The sequence below is a fragment of the Phyllobates terribilis genome, unplaced genomic scaffold (assembly GCF_046119375.1).
Source record: "Phyllobates terribilis strain yellow unplaced genomic scaffold, ASM4611937v1 Scaffold_1__5_contigs__length_1240528914, whole genome shotgun sequence".
NCBI classification, from domain to species: Eukaryota; Metazoa; Chordata; class Amphibia; order Anura; family Dendrobatidae; genus Phyllobates; species Phyllobates terribilis.
Window position 1 is genome coordinate 1,135,037,519 of NW_027362761.1, and position 19,150 is coordinate 1,135,056,668.

At 46.7% G+C, this 19,150-nt stretch overlaps 1 protein-coding gene across 4 annotated transcripts in view; it reads left to right on the top strand.

Moving 5' to 3' along the window:
* Positions 1-19,150, top strand: part of RGS12 (regulator of G protein signaling 12) — a 169,659-nt gene that overhangs the window by 136,615 nt on the left and 13,894 nt on the right. For all 4 annotated transcript variants that reach the window (XM_073647582.1, XM_073647576.1, XM_073647590.1 and 1 more), the window contains 4 exons: positions 729-825; positions 1,177-1,244; positions 2,405-2,561; positions 3,940-4,539. In XM_073647582.1, the coding sequence (XP_073503683.1) occupies positions 729-825; positions 1,177-1,244; positions 2,405-2,561; positions 3,940-4,539 (922 nt within the window). The remainder of the gene's footprint in view (positions 1-728; positions 826-1,176; positions 1,245-2,404; positions 2,562-3,939; positions 4,540-19,150) is intronic.

Below are 19,150 nucleotides of genomic sequence, written 5' to 3' on the forward strand. Positions count from 1 at the left end.
AATTCAGTTTTGCAGATTTAAAGACTAACAGTTATTTAATTTTTTATTTAATAAATCGACAGTACACAAAAAATAAGAAACTTTGTCATATATCTGATCAGAGAAATCTGCTTCTTTCTCCTTCTGGACTGATCATTTATTGTCAGTTCAGGGATAAAATCTGTCTTCGGTGAAGACAGAGTTTCCTATTGCTGGGATAGGAGATGACGATTGGTGCTCATAACATTCTATGGAGAACTGTAACCATTGTTTCAGGAGAACTTGCAGTAGAATGTCTGTCTGCCTCTAGCTCCTCCTGGTAGATGACAGTTGGTGCTTCTAAAATTCTATGGGGAGCAGGGAGGAGCTACAGGCAGACAGACATTCTACTGCAAGTTCTCTAGAAACAATGGTTACAGTTCTCCATAGAATGTTATGAGCACCAATCATCATCTCCTATCCCAGCAATAGGAAAATCTGTATTTACTGAGGACCGATTTTACCCATGAATTGAGAGTGATCGATCAGTCCCAGAGGAGAAAGAAGCAGATTTCTATGATAAGATATATTACAAAAGTTTCTTACCTTAAGCGCTGCTTATTTATGAGGGGGGGGGACAAACGATGGTGGTTATTTTAAATATTTCATAGTCTTGTAAATAACTGTAGCTCCACCAATCCCCTATCCCCTCCCCCCCCCCCCCCATAAAAAAAACTAAAATAATGTGTTAATTTCACTGTTGTTTTTAGAGCGGAGAACAGGAACCTTTAGATTTAGGTGTCCCCATCTCTACCTTGGATGGGCAAAGGGTTGTGTTGGAAGAAAAGGAGAGCTCCAGAACTAAGGGTGAGTCCTAATTTTTTATAGAAATGCTAGATGATATATTTTTTTTCCTTTTTTGGCACTAACAAGGCTAGGTCGACAAAATGTTAGAAATGATCTTTTTTTTTTTTTGTCAAATGCTTAACATAATATTTCTATAAATTGGCTGCCGTGTTAGGTTTTCTCCCATTCTGGAGACTGATACAAGAATAAGTTTTTGTGAAAATCCGATGCACTAAAACCACATTTCCACACCTCCGTGTCATTTCTGATCCCCGCACTTCTTGGCCTCTGCTGTGAATAGTCGCTTTATGTTTGACGGAGCTGAATTATGTTTTAGTTAAAGTCTCGGATTGTATCGTTATTTCATTGCAGACAAGTCCAGGAACCCAACGATGAAAACGACTCCCGCGCTGACAAACTCCAGGAGTAATAATTCCATGGTAATTACACCATTGATCTCAATATTACGTTTATGATTCCTAAGGGATCTCCATTTTTGCTAGTTTTCATTTTGCAAATGTTTTTTTTTTTCCTTTTTTATTACATTTCGCAGTATTTATATACATTAATGCAGATGTGAACTTTTAGATTTCTGTGAAATCTTAGAATTCTGCAATTTGCCAGAAGGGAGCACGACATGAGAGTTCAGATGGGTTATAAACCAAGGCTGCTGTTCACCTTGTTTTTCCTGGGTCTTTTCACGGAAAACCATCAGAATTTAAAAGCAGCTTTAGATGTGACTAGAGGAAGACACCAGGAAAATGGAAACCTTCATGACCCTTGGGTCAATTCTAGAGATTAACGCTGCCCAGGTTCAGGGTTTGGTCTTTCACCGTAGCTGCTCCTCTCTTCTGAGCCGGCATCTTAGGTGCCTTTTGGGACTTACTAGGTCCCGCAATGTCATGATAGGCATCTCAGGGACTAGTAAGCATCAGAGGTGCCTCGAAATGAAAACCGGCGGCCATAGAAACCAGCCTTGACACTGGACCAAGGCACCACAAATAGACTTGATCATCTCTAGTTAATTCCCAACCCACTTACACTGAGAACCCACTAGACAGGGACGTCCTACAACAAATGGCAAAGGAGAAGGAACCATCCATGGCTGGATTGTCTTTCCCAAAAAGCCCTTAGTTGCCACATAGGTACACCCATGCATACTATAGAGGCAAACTATCAGATGATACAAAGAGGGCACCAAGCAACAAGTCCATTTTATCCCTTTCTGTGATCTTTGGCCTATTCCACCAAGGATCATCCATGGAGTTGTGATGTCTACTTAGGTTGTCACATCTCATTAAAATGAGGCCAACCTGGGTGAGGTCCATTCTCTTATTAGCACCCCATACCAGCTGCATTGGACTGTCTCTATGGCAAGTAGCTCATTGTCAGGTCATGAGGTTGGTCTTGGTGCTCCTATGGCATTGGGTTCTAGATATTTGCTCGTAAACAGACATCCTCAGTAAATCCCTTCCTCATCTTTGTATGGGATACAGTTCTAGGACATTGCAGAGGATTTTATTGTAGCAGATGTCGTAAGGTTTTAGTATCTGTGAAATTAGAGGAGATGGAGATACTCACATTCATGATATTGGTCAAGGGAGAAGATCGGCCTCTGGTGAAATCCTCATCCATCCGACTGAAGGGCGAATACGGCAAAGGAAGCAGCAGAGATGTCAGACAACAGAAAAAAGATGAAGCGGTTATGAGGATGGGTAAAAAGAAGCAGCATAAGATTAATCTGGATGAAGCTGAAGGTAAAGGCGGAAATTGTTGAATTACTTGTGCATTTTTTTTTATTGTTTTGCACAGAAAAACAATATATACTGCATACCAGAATCTTCTTATTTGCCCCTTATCGGCCAGAGTATGTTGTCATATTGTGTAAAAATATATATATATTTTTGTGGGGGTTATTTTACACATTTTTTAATATGCTCACACTTTTTTAGGTTATTACTTTTTAGTAGTGTAATGGCTCAATCTAAAGTCTTTTTAATGAAGAAATTTTCCACCAAAATTCTATTTCATAAACTTTCCTAATTACTTATGTACCGTAATTCTATGTAAATGTATAAATATAGTTGCCGATCGCTGTCACCCCCAGTTTCCAGCGGTGCTCCGGTGCTCTTCTTGCCCACGTGACTAAACTGCTCACACAGGGATTTATGTATGAGACGCAATGCGCTTTCTCTGTAAGTGTATGGACCCTCGTTCTGAGGCTTCACAGGCTTACACTGAAGGAAGTCTCTCCACCCCGCACAACGGTCACTGTGCAACTCGGCAAAGAATAGGAGCGCTCATGTGGGATTGGAGCCATGCTGGTAACTGGAGAAGACTGCAGTATCACAGTTCTACCCTAAAGGAGTTGAGCTAAGAAGCCGCTAAGCAGGAAGATTTGAGACCTGCTGTATAAATCGCAGATACTCATGCTCTCATGCTGACTTGCGTTTCGGTTTGGCTGGACAGTCCCTTTAAACTCACAGATTTGGCCCCAAAAAGTGTTGGTTTTTTTTCAGTATTTGGCAGGGCAATGTATGTATTCTTTTTCTTTATTATTACTGTGATTTATATAATTCAAAAATAAAAATGGCAATAGCCAAGAAATATACAAATTTAATACGTAGTTACATAGGTTAACAAAAAAAAAAAAAAGACCTAGGTCCATGAAGTTCAATCTTTCTCTATGATTTGAAAACTTTATTTCTTTTATTTTCGACAGAAAACAGCAAGTTTGTTTTGTACTTTTATAGGGGTTTTTCCAAGGTCGTAGAAACATTTGGTCAAAGGCATTATAGGTATTTTGTGTTTTTCTTATATCTTTACATTGGCTGACGTTTTTATGATCTTGGCAAAAAAAAAATGATAGTTTCCTGCAGGTTTGTGTAAAACACAAAGGACCTTGTGATATCAATGTGAGACGAATGACACCCTCTACTGCATAGACCCGCTGTGGGTCTCCTGACCCAAACTCCTCAAGTCATGTATGAGGCTACCGAGCTCGATTTCAAGAGACCCTCGGGCCAGTACATGCATCGTTGTCAGAGTATGGACCACAAAATACAGATGTGTGAAGATGGTCTTGGTCATGAAGAAATATTAATTTATTACTATATATTTTTTTCTTACTTGCAGCTTTCTTTGAGTTGATTTCTAAAGCGCAGAGTAACCGGGCAGAAGACCAGAGAGGACTCCTCCGAAAAGAAGACTTGGTGCTTCCAGATTTTCTCCGTCTTTCTCCACTTGACACAACTTCTTCCGGCCTAACATCAGGAAACCCCACGAAGAGGAGGCCTGAAAAGAGTAGTAGCCTTGACAAAGGCAATAGTGGGTCATGCAGTGTATTTATAGGTATGCAGAATGGTGGAGACAAATCCAGCAAGTACAGCGGACTGGACAAAAGAGACAAACATGACGTTGTGACACCTGCTGGAAGGAAACCCTATGCTCCTTTTAACACTCCATTATCCCCGATTCCACATGCTCAAGAAAAAAACATCCCCAAACGAGAGAGACTGTCCAGAGACTTGTCCACGGGAAATATCCAGACTGTGGAAGATGACAATGTCGCCGATCTCACCCTAGTGGCTGAAGGAGACATTAGCAGTCCCAATAGCACTTTACTACCATTACCCCCATCACCGCCTCGTGATGTCAGTAAGCTCTCCGAAGCCAACTTTTCACCCCCAACTCCATGCTCGGGCAGTCAAGATAATTCTGGATATCAGAAATCAGGTATTTCTAGATTTTAGTGCTGTTTTTAATTTTTTTTTTTTGTTTTAAGATTACAAAGCCCTCCTTTAGTGCAAAAAAAAGTTTCCTTATTTTATTTTGTATTCTTTGCACTTTTAAACATTGCAGAATTGCACATTTTTTTAAACTGCATGTGTCTGTTTATAACACTATTTCCATTGTGGAAAAAGGTTATTATTCAAGTGCCAAGATTCTCCTTTATGTGCTACATCTTGTATTTATGACCGATCTTATAAGGACAGGCTAACGGTAGGGGATGTAAATATTACGGTACATGGATTGTGTTTAAATATTAAAAAAAAGTCCTAATTTACAACTAATGATCTTCATTGGTACACTAAGTTGACCGTACAGAAGCCAAATAGTGTTGACTTATGTTGGTACCCTGTTATTTAAAGGGTAATTAAACTTCACTCACTTTTGTGACATGTTATTGAGATGTTTTAGAAGATAATTATTTTTTGGGAGGTCCCCAAGCGATATCTCCCCTCAATGCCCAAAACCACTGATGGATCCTAGATCGTATGGAAAGCACTGATGGATCCTAGATCGTATGGAAACCACTGATGGATCCTAGATCGTATGGAAACCACTGATGGATCCTATATTTATGCTGAGTTTTTTGAGCAGAAACAGTCAGTTTCCAATCAAACATCATGGCTTTTGACCTCCTCTGAGTATTTTTTTTTCTCCGGTTTTGAAACAGAAACTCTCTATAATCCCAGCTTGAACACACCCTTTCATAGTGGAAACCCAATGATTCTAGATATGGAACTTCTCCATCCCGTCATCAGTGGTGGTTCTAGGTCACTGATCTCCCATCAAAGTTAAAATGTTTTTCTGACTTTAGGACCATTACTGCCATGTTATACTGAAAAGGTTTGTCTCAAGATATTTATTCAAGAGCGGAGACTTCCTGCTTTGCCGAAAGTAAGGGGTGTTGCTCTCCTGGATGGTTGACTGATCGGACCAGTGGCATGGTTGAGCCGCTGGCCTATTGGTCTATTAACCTCGGTAACAAGTAGTGAACTATAAAATGAAAAATCCCTCTGATCTTGAGAAAGCAGTTGCTTTTGCAAACCCTTATGCTGTTTTAGCCATTTATGGTGATGAGAAAAACCCTCTAATACAACAAAACTTATAATGACTCTCTATTTGGTGATTTGGTGGTCAATTTTCCGATCCAGTCTGCTTTTATGATGGTGAATAGATAAATCCACAGCTCAAAAGCTATTTGAGGGCTATGGAAATAATGAATTGTCATATTTTTCAACGACTATTGTTTTAAAGAAAAAAAGAAAAAAACATTTCTGAAATATGTATATATCTTATTTTTTTTATTTAAATTAACTTTTGATTTTGTCAAACTATTTTTTTTTTTTTTTTTTTTTAAAGTGTGAATTTCTCCAAAAAATTCCTGTAAATTCTACAATGACAATATCTTCTGCCCTGCATGTTCTCCTGAGATTCTCATGGTGTATAGATATCTGTACAGTTTTTATTGATCCTCTTCTCTTTTGATTCCTCAATCGAAACCTTGCTATAAAGTGTGCCTTTATCAAGCATGATCTGTGTGTTCCTTCCGTCGTAATCATTTTTTTTTTCTGCTATGATCTGTCGATGATTTTAGATAACGCACTGAATTTTCCTAACTCTCCTTAAAGGCTTTCTACATTTCCTTAATCTTCAGATGTAACCACTCATCTTAACGTTTACACGTACTAATAGGCAGCTATTCATACTAAATTATTCTCTGAACAGAAGGAAAAAATAATCATTCAACTAATGGATCATAATTAATAAATGGTTTATTTTTTTTATTTTTTTTTTAATTAGGAGCCAATTAAAAGTAGCATTTATTTGAATATTGAAAATGTTTCCTTGATTTATTAAAAGTTAAAGAAATTTCATTTTGCGACCAGATAAATGGGGGCACGATTTTTAGTTATTTTTTGTGTTATGCACAGAAAACTTTTCCTGGAGTGCTACTTTCCCAAAAATTTCGAGAGGCTTTTGAGTCACCTGGAAGACTTGCCAAATCTTCCGGGAGTCTGTGAGCTCTCCCTTTTTTATGTTCTTTCAAAATGGGACAAATTTTTTGTTGCTGGATTATCTAGCGACATCCGTGGCCGCTCACTTCTGATGACATTGTGACCCACAACCTGCCAAAACGCGTGGATGTACCTTACCCTAATCAATAGGATGCGTGCACTATAGCTGTCGATCATACACTCATTGCAGTCTGGTGTGTGGATCGTAATGTCATCCACTACAGTCACTTCTGATGCTTAAAGGGAACCTGTCATGTTCCAAAATGCTGTTAACCTGCAGATATGGCACTGTACTGATGAGTCGACTGTCAGTCAGCGTCGGCACTCTGTTACAGCTCCCGCTCACCATGTACTTCCCAGTGACTGAAAGCCACTATAGACGTGCCTCTATGACTGAAAGCTGGAGAAAATAAAGTGCATTTCCTCCTGGCAGCCGGGCTGTCATTGCGGCAGCTGCACAGCTTTAGAACGCTATTAACCTATAGATTAACCCCAAATTTATACGTTAATAGTCTTTTTTGGGTTTTTGTTTTTTTGTAACGGCAGATTCCCTTTAAACGAGCGGCTGTGGATGCTGCTAGATAATCCCTTTAAAAGCTTGCAGGAGGTACAAAGCCACTCTTTAATCGCTTAGAGGAGGTTAAGATCCCCTTCTGAATACAGCAGTCTGCCTTTTCGTTTGTTAGGACCTATTCCAATATTATGCCGAAAACAGCGAAGAATAACAGAGCCCTTCTTTCTTTTTTTTTTTTTTTTTTAAAGCTCTGTGTAATCTGAGACTTAAAAAAATCAAAAAATCAAAAAACAAAAAACAAAAAAAGACTGTAATAGCTTGGTAGTTTATCCAATCCAACCAAACTCATAGAAGCTTGGTAGTTTATCCAACCAAACCCGTAGGAGCTTGGCAGTTTATCCAACCAAACCAGTAGGAGCTTGGCAGTTTAGCAGTTTATCCAACCAAAACCCGTAGGAGCTTGGCAGTTTATCCAACCAAAACCCGTAGGAGCTTGGCAGTTTATCCAACCAAACCAGTAGGAGCTTGGCAGTTTAGCAGTTTATCCAACCAAAACCCGTAGGAGCTTGGCAGTTTATCCAACCAAAACCCGTAGGAGCTTGGCAGTTTATCCAACCAAAACTCGTAGGAGCTTGGCAGTTTATCCAACCAAAACTCGTAGGAGCTTGGCAGTTTATCCAACCAAAACTCGTAGGAGCTTGGCAGTTTATCCAACCAAAACCCGTAGGAGCTTGGCAGTTTATCCAACCAAAACCCGTAGGAGCTTGGCAGTTTATCCAACCAAAACCCGTAGGAGCTTGGCAGTTTATCCAACCAAACCAGTAGGAGCTTGGCAGTTTATCCAACCAAAACCAGTAGGAGCTTGGCAGTTTATCCAACCAAAACCCGTAGGAGCTTGGCAGTTTATCCAACCAAAACCCGTAGGAGCTTGGCAGTTTATCCAACCAAAACCCGTAGGAGCTTGGCAGTTTATCCAACCAAACCAGTAGGAGCTTGGCAGTTTATCCAACCAAAACCCGTAGGAGCTTGGCAGTTTATCCAACCAAAACCCGTAGGAGCTTGGCAGTTTATCCAACCAAAACCCGTAGGAGCTTGGCAGTTTATCCAACCAAAACCCGTAGGAGCTTGGCAGTTTATCCAACCAAAACCCGTAGGAGCTTGGCAGTTTATCCAACCAAACCAGTAGGAGCTTGGCAGTTTATCCAACCAAGCCTAAAACCTTTTTTGCTGTAAAGATTCAGATTCTTGCATAAAATGGAGATGGCCATCCAACAGTGCGGCTTCACTGCTCTATGGCAGCACCATGGTCCCAGATTCACAATGCCCGCCTCTGCTATATGTAGGTGCAGAGCTCTCCATCATAGACACTGCCAACAAGTATACATTGGCTGTCTGTACAGAACCCCGATCTGTAGAATTCCTTTAAGGGCAATCAATTGTGTTTGCACTTTAAAAAAATTCCTGAAATTATCTTGTATAGTGCAAGTAATCCCAATATTGTGTGAACTGTAGCCTGTGCTCGTCTCCTCCTACTCTGTAGATCACTTGATCTTGACTGTAGAGATTTTGTGTGCATTTTGTATCAATTCTCTCAAAAAAAATAATAAACTGTCTCCATTCTGTATTTCTCTTTCTTTCTCGTTTGTTCTTTCTCTATTAATTTTTTTGAAAGTTTAAATAAATAAATAAATAAATAAATGCTCGCTAACCCTTTCATCTACCCTGCATCATATCATATACCTAATTACTTAACATGAGTCCATTTACTGTAACGGAGCACACCGGGAATGTGATGGAAGGCATCTGGTTCGATAAAGACCTCTTAAATGGAAAGTCTCAAGGTGAAAATATTGCACAGAATTAAGGGCGATTCCAATAACTATTGGTCTTCATTTCCGTAGAGCCCTAAACAAAACGATGTTACATGGTAAGGACCATAAAATGAGTTTTGCACTTTTTTTTTTTTATTTTTTCAATTCCAATGTTGGCCCCAAGTGAAGCACACGGCCAAGCTGCAATACCACATACAACCTGATGACCGCATCTTTTCCAGTCCAGCAGAGTTGAAATTTTCCTTTTTTATATTTGTGATGAACCCGTAGCCGCCATCTTGGTAAAGATAAATCATATCCAGGGATGGCCACACTTCAGCAGCCCCCACCCTTGGGACCTTCTGTTAAAAAGTCAACTAGATAGTTTCCCCCATCCAGGCTCCTGTGAGATAAGAAGAGCCAGGGCCTACTTAACACTTGAATGCTAGGAGCTTCAAAGGCTTCGAGAGGAAACACAGCCAGCAGGGGGGGGGGGGTGCTTCGTCCATCTGTAACTGACCATTTGTCCCATAGGACTAGTTTCTTTGTCTGTCACAAGCATGGAGGCATAAGATATAGAAACATGAATAGTACACGCATGTTGCGTGGGATGGGCCAATAAAAAAATATCACGGCGTCCCGGAGCCATTGCGCACACAAGCCTCCGCGGTAGACGTTTGTACGTGCTCTGGAAGCCAAGATATAGCGCGGAGCCATTCCTGAGGACCGTATGGTATCATAATTGATATCAAAAGGTCGGTTACGGCGGCCCGAATCCATGGGAACCCCTGGGGGTATCATGAGACCATCCCAGAAGAAGTTATTGGGTTCCATAGAATTTGGGCTTCTGATCGAAGTTAGACCTGAGGGTGGAGACTGAGCCAGCTGACCTCACCAGCAGTGGGCGGGACGGGGCAGGTAAGATAGCAGGACAGACAAGAGATAAGTCAGTCTTGACCCAAGAGTGGTGTGCTGAACATCTGAGCACCAGCTGAGGCCACCAAGGGGAGGAGCAGTTTGACCATGCGGTGGTAGGCCTCAGCCTGTAACAAAGAACCGTGCCTGCGACCGCAGAATCCTCTCCCTGCGTCACAAGAAAATCAAGAAACCGGTAACTGATATGCTGTGGTGATTCTGTGTGTTGTATTCCATTGTTGTATAGTTTAGCCTGACCTTATACCTGTGTATATTTAGTTGTATATCGTGTATCTAGTGTATTATTATAATCAATTACCTCAAGTAATTGTGGGCCTGCCTTTTATTCTGCATAACGAACGCACGTCCGTGTGAGCTCGGCTCAAGCCAAAAACGCTACCCAGGGTTGGTTCCTGACCCGATATAGGCCCATTCACGGACTGGGCGTATATCTAAAATAGGGACTGGTGGCAGCATACCAACTGGGGATTGGGGAAGGCTGGTAGTGACGGTCGGAGGTTCAGATATATATATTCCTGGCGCGGCCAAGGAAGATATATATACCACCCTCACTACAGAGGGCCCCGATACCCAGTAGGTTACAGGACAGTCTCTCTGGCGACCGCTTATCCTAGGTGCAGTTCCTTGACTGACCTGAGGCTAAGAGGGCACTAGCGAGTTGTGCTGTGTAGTGACGTTACGGTTTAGTGACGTTGAAGGGGAACACTCTACCGTGTTCCCTGCGCTGGTTGCAGCTTCCTGGCACTACTTTCTCTAGGTGCAGTACCTTGACTGACCTGAGAGGTAAGGGGGCGCCAGAGAGCTGCACCCACCGGCCGGCTTTCATCCCATTGAGTCTTAAGGTCAGCCCAACGTTAGACGGTCAGGCTAAAAGTATAACAAGGTGTGTGCAAACTCAGGGTTGCAGCGGTGTCAGTTACCAAGATGGCAGACGGCACCAGGAGCAAGACCCTGCAGGAGGCTAATGCTACGGTCCGTGTGGCAGGAGGGGAGGACATTGTTACTCATGGCGAGGAGGAGTCCAGCCCGGGCACCTCAGGGAGCCAGTCCCCAGTATACGGTCCTGCAGTGGGCTGCCCACCACCTACCCAGCCCAGCCTGTCCAGATCACAAGCCCTTTTACAAGCGGCTATGGCAAGTCTCCAGTCTCATGGCGATGCCGTCTACAAAACCCTCCTGGCAGCATCAGAGAAGGCAGCGGAGGAGGAGCGTGCAGAGCGGGCTGCGGAGCGGGCTGCGGAGCGTGAAGCTGCAGAGCGCCGGGAGGCTGCGGAGCGTGCAGAGCGAGCTGCGGAGCGCCAGCACCAACTGGACCTGGCCCAGCGGGGGCTTCCGCTAGAGCAACCAACCCATCAGGAGACCAAGTCGTCCAAAGTCCGAGCTGAGGACTTCCCTCTACTGGAGAAGGATGGGGACCTGGACTCCTTTCTGGTGGCATTTGAACGGACCTGTCTTCAGCACCATCTGGCCCGGGATCAGTGGGCCAGATACCTGACCCCCCGTTTGAGGGGTAAGTCCCTGGATGCCTTGGGGGACTTACCTGCCGGGGAGGTACAGAACTACGACTGCATCAAGCGGGCCCTGATCCGGCAGTACAACCTCACTCCCGAGTCGTACCGCCAGAAGTTCCGGAGCCTGCTGCGTGGCCCCAAGGACACCTGGACCGATCATATGCGGGCGCTGTTGAGAGCCGCAGAGCACCGAACCTCGGGTCTAGCGCTTACTACCCGCCAGGAGGTCCAGGAACTGTTCGTCACGGAGCAGTTCTTGTGGAACTGCCCAGAGGACCTCCGACAGTTCCTCCGTGACCGAAAACCAACAGGGGCTTCTGCTACAGCCGCCCTGGCAGACGAGTATGCCAATAACAGGGCGCCTGAGCTGAAGAAGTCTGCCAGCAGCACCTGGAGAGGGGGTAAGCCCAGTCATGCCCCTGTTTCCCCGGCCCCTAGAACACAAGGGGTGTATCCCCCTGTTGCCCTCTCCAGGCAAGGACCAGACGTAAGACGTCATCTATGCAACAAACCAGGACACTTTAGGGCTGAGTGTCCCCAGCGCCAAAAGACCCCATCCCAGTCCCAGAGAGCGCCCAATGTTTTGTGTGTGGGAGGGGGTGGTGGTAGGTCCCTGGACAACATCCAACCCGTCACCATAGGCCGTTCTGCGGTCATGGGACTGCGGGACACTGGCGCTGAACGAACACTGGTACGGCCTGAGGTGGTGTCCCCCCAGGACTTGGTACCAGGAAAGACTCTTTCCGTCTCCGGGGTTGGAGGCGTGGAGCCGGCCCTTCCCGTTGCCATGGTGTATTTGGACTGGGGTGCCGGGAGGGGGATGCGGGAGGTGGGAGTAACGCCAAATATTCCCGCAAATGTTTTATTAGGGACCGACTTGGGGCGTCTAGTATCGCAGTATGTACCCTCTGAACCCCCAAGTTCGGCCCCCCAAGAGTGTATTGATTTGTCTGCTGCTAATGCCAACCATGTTGTATGTAGTGTGCGTCCTGCTGAGGAGGAGGGAGTGAAACCTGAGGGTAACACCTGCACAGACACAACACAAACAGGGTTAGTGAAAGCAGGTGGGGAGTGTGGGGATGCCCGCAGAGGTGCTCAGCCGGCGTGCCGTGACCTCTTGTCCTCCGGTGAGGGAGGGGGCGGGCATGATTCTGTAGAGGGAAGCTCAGGGATGGAGAGGGGGGCAGCTACCGGCAGTGTAGGGCTCCCAGGGGTATCCAGGCTGCTGAGTATAGGCCCACTGCAGGGGGAGGAACAGGCCATGGGGGGTGGGGGTGTCCCAAGAGAGGGGCCGCCAGGTAAGACCCCAGGGCAGGAGTTCCCCACATCCGAGATGTCCAAAGGCCTAGGAAGCCTGCCTGATCGGGTGGCTTGGTCAGAAACAGAGGGGAAGCGGGCACTACCCACGGTCACAGCGGTCATAGCTGCTGTCACCAGGAGTGGGAGCGCCGGAGCCCAAGGAGCCTTGCAGAGGTCCGACGGCTTCCCCACTTCTGACCAAGTGTCTGCCGGGTCAGACAGCGGCCAGGTGACATGCCCGGAGGGGCTGACGGAGGATGTGGCAGTTTCGTCGATTCTGGCCACATCAAGTCAGGAATTTCAGGCTGCGTTGGAAGCAGACGACAGCCTGAAAGCTCTCAAGGAACAGGCGGCACAGCCTCCCATGGAGTCAGACTGCGAGCGTGTGGTCTGGGACCAGGGACGGCTGTACCGGGTAACGGTACAGCAGGGTTCACCGGAGGCGTGGCCCAGGGACCGACAGTTAGTGGTACCCTATCCGTTCAGGGCGGAATTGTTGCGGATCGCACACGAGATTCCGATGGCCGGACACCTAGGGATCGCTAAAACCAAGGCCAGGATAGCTCAGCATTTCTACTGGCCTGGGATGGGAGCCGCGGTGGGTGCCTACTGCCGTTCGTGTGACACCTGTCAGAGGGTGGGGAAGGCGGGGCCGCTCCCCAAAGCCCCACTGGTAACTCTGCCAATCATCGAAGAGCCTTTCTCGAGGGTCGCTGTGGATCTTATTGGACCTCTGTCCACTCCCAGCCACTCCGAGAAATGCTTCATACTCACGGTAGTGGACTATGCCACCCGGTACCCGGAAGCGGTAGCTTTGTCGTCCATTCGGGCCGACAAGGTGGCTACCGCCTTACTGGAGATCTTCTCCAGAGTGGGTTTCCCCCAGGAAATGCTCACCGACCGAGGGACCCAGTTCATGTCGCGGCTGATGGAGTCCCTCTGTAAGCAAATGCAGGTGCAACATCTGGTGGCCAGCCCGTATCACCCACAGACTAATGGCCTGTGTGAGCGGTTCAATGGCACCTTAAAGCAGATGCTTAAGATGTTGGTCGACTCCCACGGGAGAGACTGGGAGCGTTACCTCCCACACCTCCTATTTGCTTACCGGGAGGTTCCGCAGGCCTCAACGGGGTTCTCCCCCTTTGAGCTCCTGTACGGGCGACGGGTACGGGGCCCCCTGGCTCTGGTGAAGGAAGCATGGGAAGGGGATTTGGCCACCCCCGAGGTGTCGGTCATCGAGTATGTCGTGCGCCACCGGGACAGGATGATGGCCTTGGCAAAGCTGGTGCAGGACAATATGGCCCAGGCCCAGGCCGACCAGAAGCGGTGGTACGACCAGAATGCTTGTGAGAGGACCTACCAGGTGGGTCAAAAGGTGTGGGTACTGGTCCCCGTACCACAGAACAAGCTTCAGGCAGCCTGGGAAGGTCCCTACTTCGTGCACCAGAAACTCAACGCCGTCACCTATCTGGTCACCCTGGATCACGCCCGTGGAAGGAGGAAGGCCTTCCACGTGAACATGATGAAGGCTCATCATGAGCGGGAAGCGACTGCCCACCCAGTGTGCAACCTTCCCGAGGAAGGAGAGGTAGAAACCCTCCTGGATCTGCTCACCCAAGCCAAGACGGGTGGGTCCATCGAGGATGTGGGGGTTGGCCACCAGCTCACGGAGGACCAACGGTCCCAGCTGGGGACCACCCTGCACCCCTTCCGGGGGCTGTTCAGCAGCCTGCCCGGAAGGACTGAGATGGCTGTCCACGACGTGGACACTGGCGATCACCCGCCGATCCGGCGTTCAGCATATCGGGTCTCTTTCGAGGTGCAGGGAAACATGCGCCAAGAGATAGACGAGATGCTGAAGCTGGGGGTGATCCAGGCATCCAGCAGCGCGTGGGCCTCGCCCGTAGTCCTCGTACCAAAGAAGGACCGAACTACACGGTTCTGCGTGGACTACCGGGGGCTCAATGCTGTAACGGCCACCGATGCGTTCCCCATACCACGCATCGATGACCTGCTCGATCGGATGGCCGGGGCTAAGTACCTGACCATCATGGATCTGAGCCGGGGGTACTGGCAGATTCCTCTGACCCCCGCGGCAAGGGAACGCTCTGCCTTTATCACCCCTTTTGGACTGTACGAGTCCACAGTGATGCCATTCGACATGAAGAATGCCCCTGCCACTTTTCAACGGATGGTCAATACGCTGCTTGAGGGACTTGAAGGGTACGCGGCTGCGTACTTGGACGATATTGCAGTCTTCAGTCCCACTTGGGAGGATCACCTAGAGCACCTGCGGCAGGTGCTCGGTCGGATCCACCGGGCAGGCTTGACCATCAAGCCGGAAAAGTGCCAGCTGGGCATGAGTGAGGTCCTCTACCTGGGTCACCGGGTAGGCGGGGGGGTTCTGAAGCCAGAACCTGGGAAAGTGGATGTCATCGCATCCTGGCCCACTCCTAGGACCAAAAAGCAGGTGATGTCCTTCTTGGGGACCGCTGGGTACTATAGGAGGTTCGTCCCACACTATAGCACCCTGGCCAAGCCCCTGACGGACCTCACCAAGAAGAAGCTGCCCGTCGCAGTCGACTGGACAGTCGCCTGCGAGACAGCTTTCGGGGCACTCAAAGCCGCCCTAAGTAGCTCCCCTGTACTGCAAGCTGCCGACTTCGACCGGCCGTTTGTGGTACAGACCGACGCCAGTGACTTTGGCCTCGGTGCTGTGCTAAGTCAGGTCAACACGACAGGCCAGGAACATCCTGTCTTGTACCTGAGCAGGAAGCTACTGCCCCGGGAGGTGGCTTACTCCACGGTGGAAAAAGAATGCCTGGCAATTGTATGGGCCCTGCAGCGTCTGCAGCCCTACTTGTACGGGAGCCATTTCACCGTGGAGACGGACCACAACCCCCTCAGCTGGTTACACACGGTCTCTGGGTCGAATGGCAGGTTGCTACGCTGGAGCCTCGCTCTCCAGCAGTACCACTTCTCCATTCGCCACAGAAAAGGCCGTGACCACGGTAACGCTGACGGGTTATCCCGGCAAGGGGAGGGTGCAGAAGGACGCACGGGGGAACACAGGAATGTGCTACCCCCTCGCGCCCTCGTATAGGGGGAGGTGTGATGAACCCGTAGCCGCCATCTTGGTAAAGATAAATCATATCCAGGGATGGCCACACTTCAGCAGCCCCCACCCTTGGGACCTTCTGTTAAAAAGTCAACTAGATAGTTTCCCCCATCCAGGCTCCTGTGAGATAAGAAGAGCCAGGGCCTACTTAACACTTGAATGCTAGGAGCTTCAAAGGCTTCGAGAGGAAACACAGCCAGCAGGGGGGGGGTGCTTCGTCCATCTGTAACTGACCATTTGTCCCATAGGACTAGTTTCTTTGTCTGTCACAAGCATGGAGGCATAAGATATAGAAACATGAATAGTACACGCATGTTGCGTGGGATGGGCCAATAAAAAAATATCACGGCGTCCCGGAGCCATTGCGCACACAAGCCTCCGCGGTAGACGTTTGTACGTGCTCTGGAAGCCAAGATATAGCGCGGAGCCATTCCTGAGGACCGTATGGTATCATAATTGATATCAAAAGGTCGGTTACGGCGGCCCGAATCCATGGGAACCCCTGGGGGTATCATGAGACCATCCCAGAAGAAGTTATTGGGTTCCATAGAATTTGGGCTTCTGATCGAAGTTAGACCTGAGGGTGGAGACTGAGCCAGCTGACCTCACCAGCAGTGGGCGGGACGGGGCAGGTAAGATAGCAGGACAGACAAGAGATAAGTCAGTCTTGACCCAAGAGTGGTGTGCTGAACATCTGAGCACCAGCTGAGGCCACCAAGGGGAGGAGCAGTTTGACCATGCGGTGGTAGGCCTCAGCCTGTAACAAAGAACCGTGCCTGCGACCGCAGAATCCTCTCCCTGCGTCACAAGAAAATCAAGAAACCGGTAACTGATATGCTGTGGTGATTCTGTGTGTTGTATTCCATTGTTGTATAGTTTAGCCTGACCTTATACCTGTGTATATTTAGTTGTATATCGTGTATCTAGTGTATTATTATAATCAATTACCTCAAGTAATTGTGGGCCTGCCTTTTATTCTGCATAACGAACGCACGTCCGTGTGAGCTCGGCTCAAGCCAAAAACGCTACCCAGGGTTGGTTTCTGACCCGATATAGGCCCATTCACGGACTGGGCGTATATCTAAAATAGGGACTGGTGGCAGCATACCAACTGGGGATTGGGGAAGGCTGGTAGTGACGGTCGGAGGTTCAGATATATATATTCCTGGCGCGGCCAAGGAAGATATATATACCACCCTCACTACAGAGGGCCCCGATACCCAGTAGGTTACAGGACAGTCTCTCTGGCGACCGCTTATCCTAGGTGCAGTTCCTTGACTGACCTGAGGCTAAGAGGGCGCTAGCGAGTTGTGCTGTGTAGTGACGTTACGGTTTAGTGACGTTGAAGGGGAACACTCTACCGTGTTCCCTGCGCTGGTTGCAGCTTCCTGGCACTACTTTCTCTAGGTGCAGTACCTTGACTGACCTGAGAGGTAAGGGGGCGCCAGAGAGCTGCACCCACCGGCCGGCTTTCATCACAATATTCTTTTCCTTTTTATTTATGCTATTATTATATATTCTAATTTGTGCATGGTAAGCGCACCACACCGTGAAGGAGTCTTCCTCAGATTTAAAAAAGACAAACGCAAAAAACAGCTAAATTAGTAATCTTTCCATTTTCATACTGACCACTGAGGCTTTCCTCTCATATTTCCTTATCAGAGACCTCATTACAGTGACAGATGATGACTCTTCTATACTCTGAATCCAACCATCACAATAGGTGGTATCACAGCTCACCTTCTCCCCCTCCCTTCACAATGACTTTTGCAGATGCTGATTAGATGCTACAATACAAAAGATAGGGTCTTGGGACCTGATCATTGTATGTAATGTACATGTGGATTTCCTGAAACAGGAAGTTAGAATCTAAAAAAGCCCTAGTGGCCAGTGTGAAAATTGCATTATCTCTAAATTTTATATTTAACCCCTTAGCACTATATGACGGATATATCAGTCATGGAGAACAGGTCACTTAGTGCTCAGTGACGGATATATCCATCATGCTGATCGTGCATGGTACAGGTTCTGTATCAGTGTGATAAGCTGCGGGAGCCCGACTATTACACACAGATAAGCTCCTGTTGTAGCTGCTAGGATTAGCTTTATTAAAAGTTTAACCGCCTCATATACTGCTGTCAAGAGTGACAGCAGCACATGGGGAGTTTGACAGAGGGGAAAGCACTCCCTCTCTCAACCCATTGGCACCCTGCAGTGCAGTCGCGGGTGCTGATGGGTTTCTATTGCAACCAGAGTCCTGACAAAGGCCTGCCTTTCATCACAGCCAATCAGATCCCTCCGGGGGTGGGGGCTTAATAGGCTAACTGTCAATCAAGCACTGGCCGAGTTATATTGAGCATTGCTAATATAGTGCTGTATTACCAATGCAATCAGGAGATCGTATGGTAAAGTCTCTTTGAGGAACTAGAAAATATTGTAAAAATAAATGTAAAAAAAAAAACAATTTTTATTCAAAGTATTTATAAAAATGCCATCTCCAAAATTCTAGTTTCCCCCTCCCAAAATCTTCCCAAAAAAATAAACTGAGATAAAAAAAACAAAAACACGATATCTTTGATGAGCAATGACACGTAGTATAACACTGTTAATGAATGAATGGCACAAAAAAAATTTAAAAATGTGGAAAAAAAAGTAAAACTTGCCATTTATGTTCATCCCGCCTCCTAAAAAAAAAAAAAAAAAAAAAAAAGATCAAAAGGAGTTATGTATAGAAAAATGCAAATTGTCTCTTCAGAGAGGAAGAGGACGAGAACTCTAGTGCCACCTAGTCAATATTGACCCTTTAACGAGCCTTATCACATGACTTAGGATAAAAAGCCGAGACCAGAATCTCCGTTTGCAGACAGTGTTTCGGGGTACTGCCCCTCATCAGTGCAAAGTGTGAGATATGGTTTGGCTGGATGAGAGGCGTCAGACCGGTATATAGGGGTAATATTTCTCATTGCGGAGAGTGACTTATTAAGCATGCGACTGTCTACTGAAAAAAAAAATGGTTTTAGATTGTTGTGAACACCCACCTCTGCCCCTTAAAAAAAAAAAAAAAGAAAAAAACTTTTTTTGAATAGTTAAACTAATATAAAAAAAACTATATTAATTTGGTATTAAAGTCAATTGTACCAGAAAATGGTACCACTGAAAACTACATCTGGTCCTGCAAAAAAAACAAGCCCCTCTGATAGCACAAGCGATCGGACGATTGCAGCTTCAAGTCCCCTATTAAATAAGGTAAAAATATAAAAAAAAAATGAAAAAAAACCCACAAGTTTTAAATCCCCCCCCCCCCCTTTTCCACATTAAAAATAAAACAAAGAAAACCCCAAAACATGTATTTG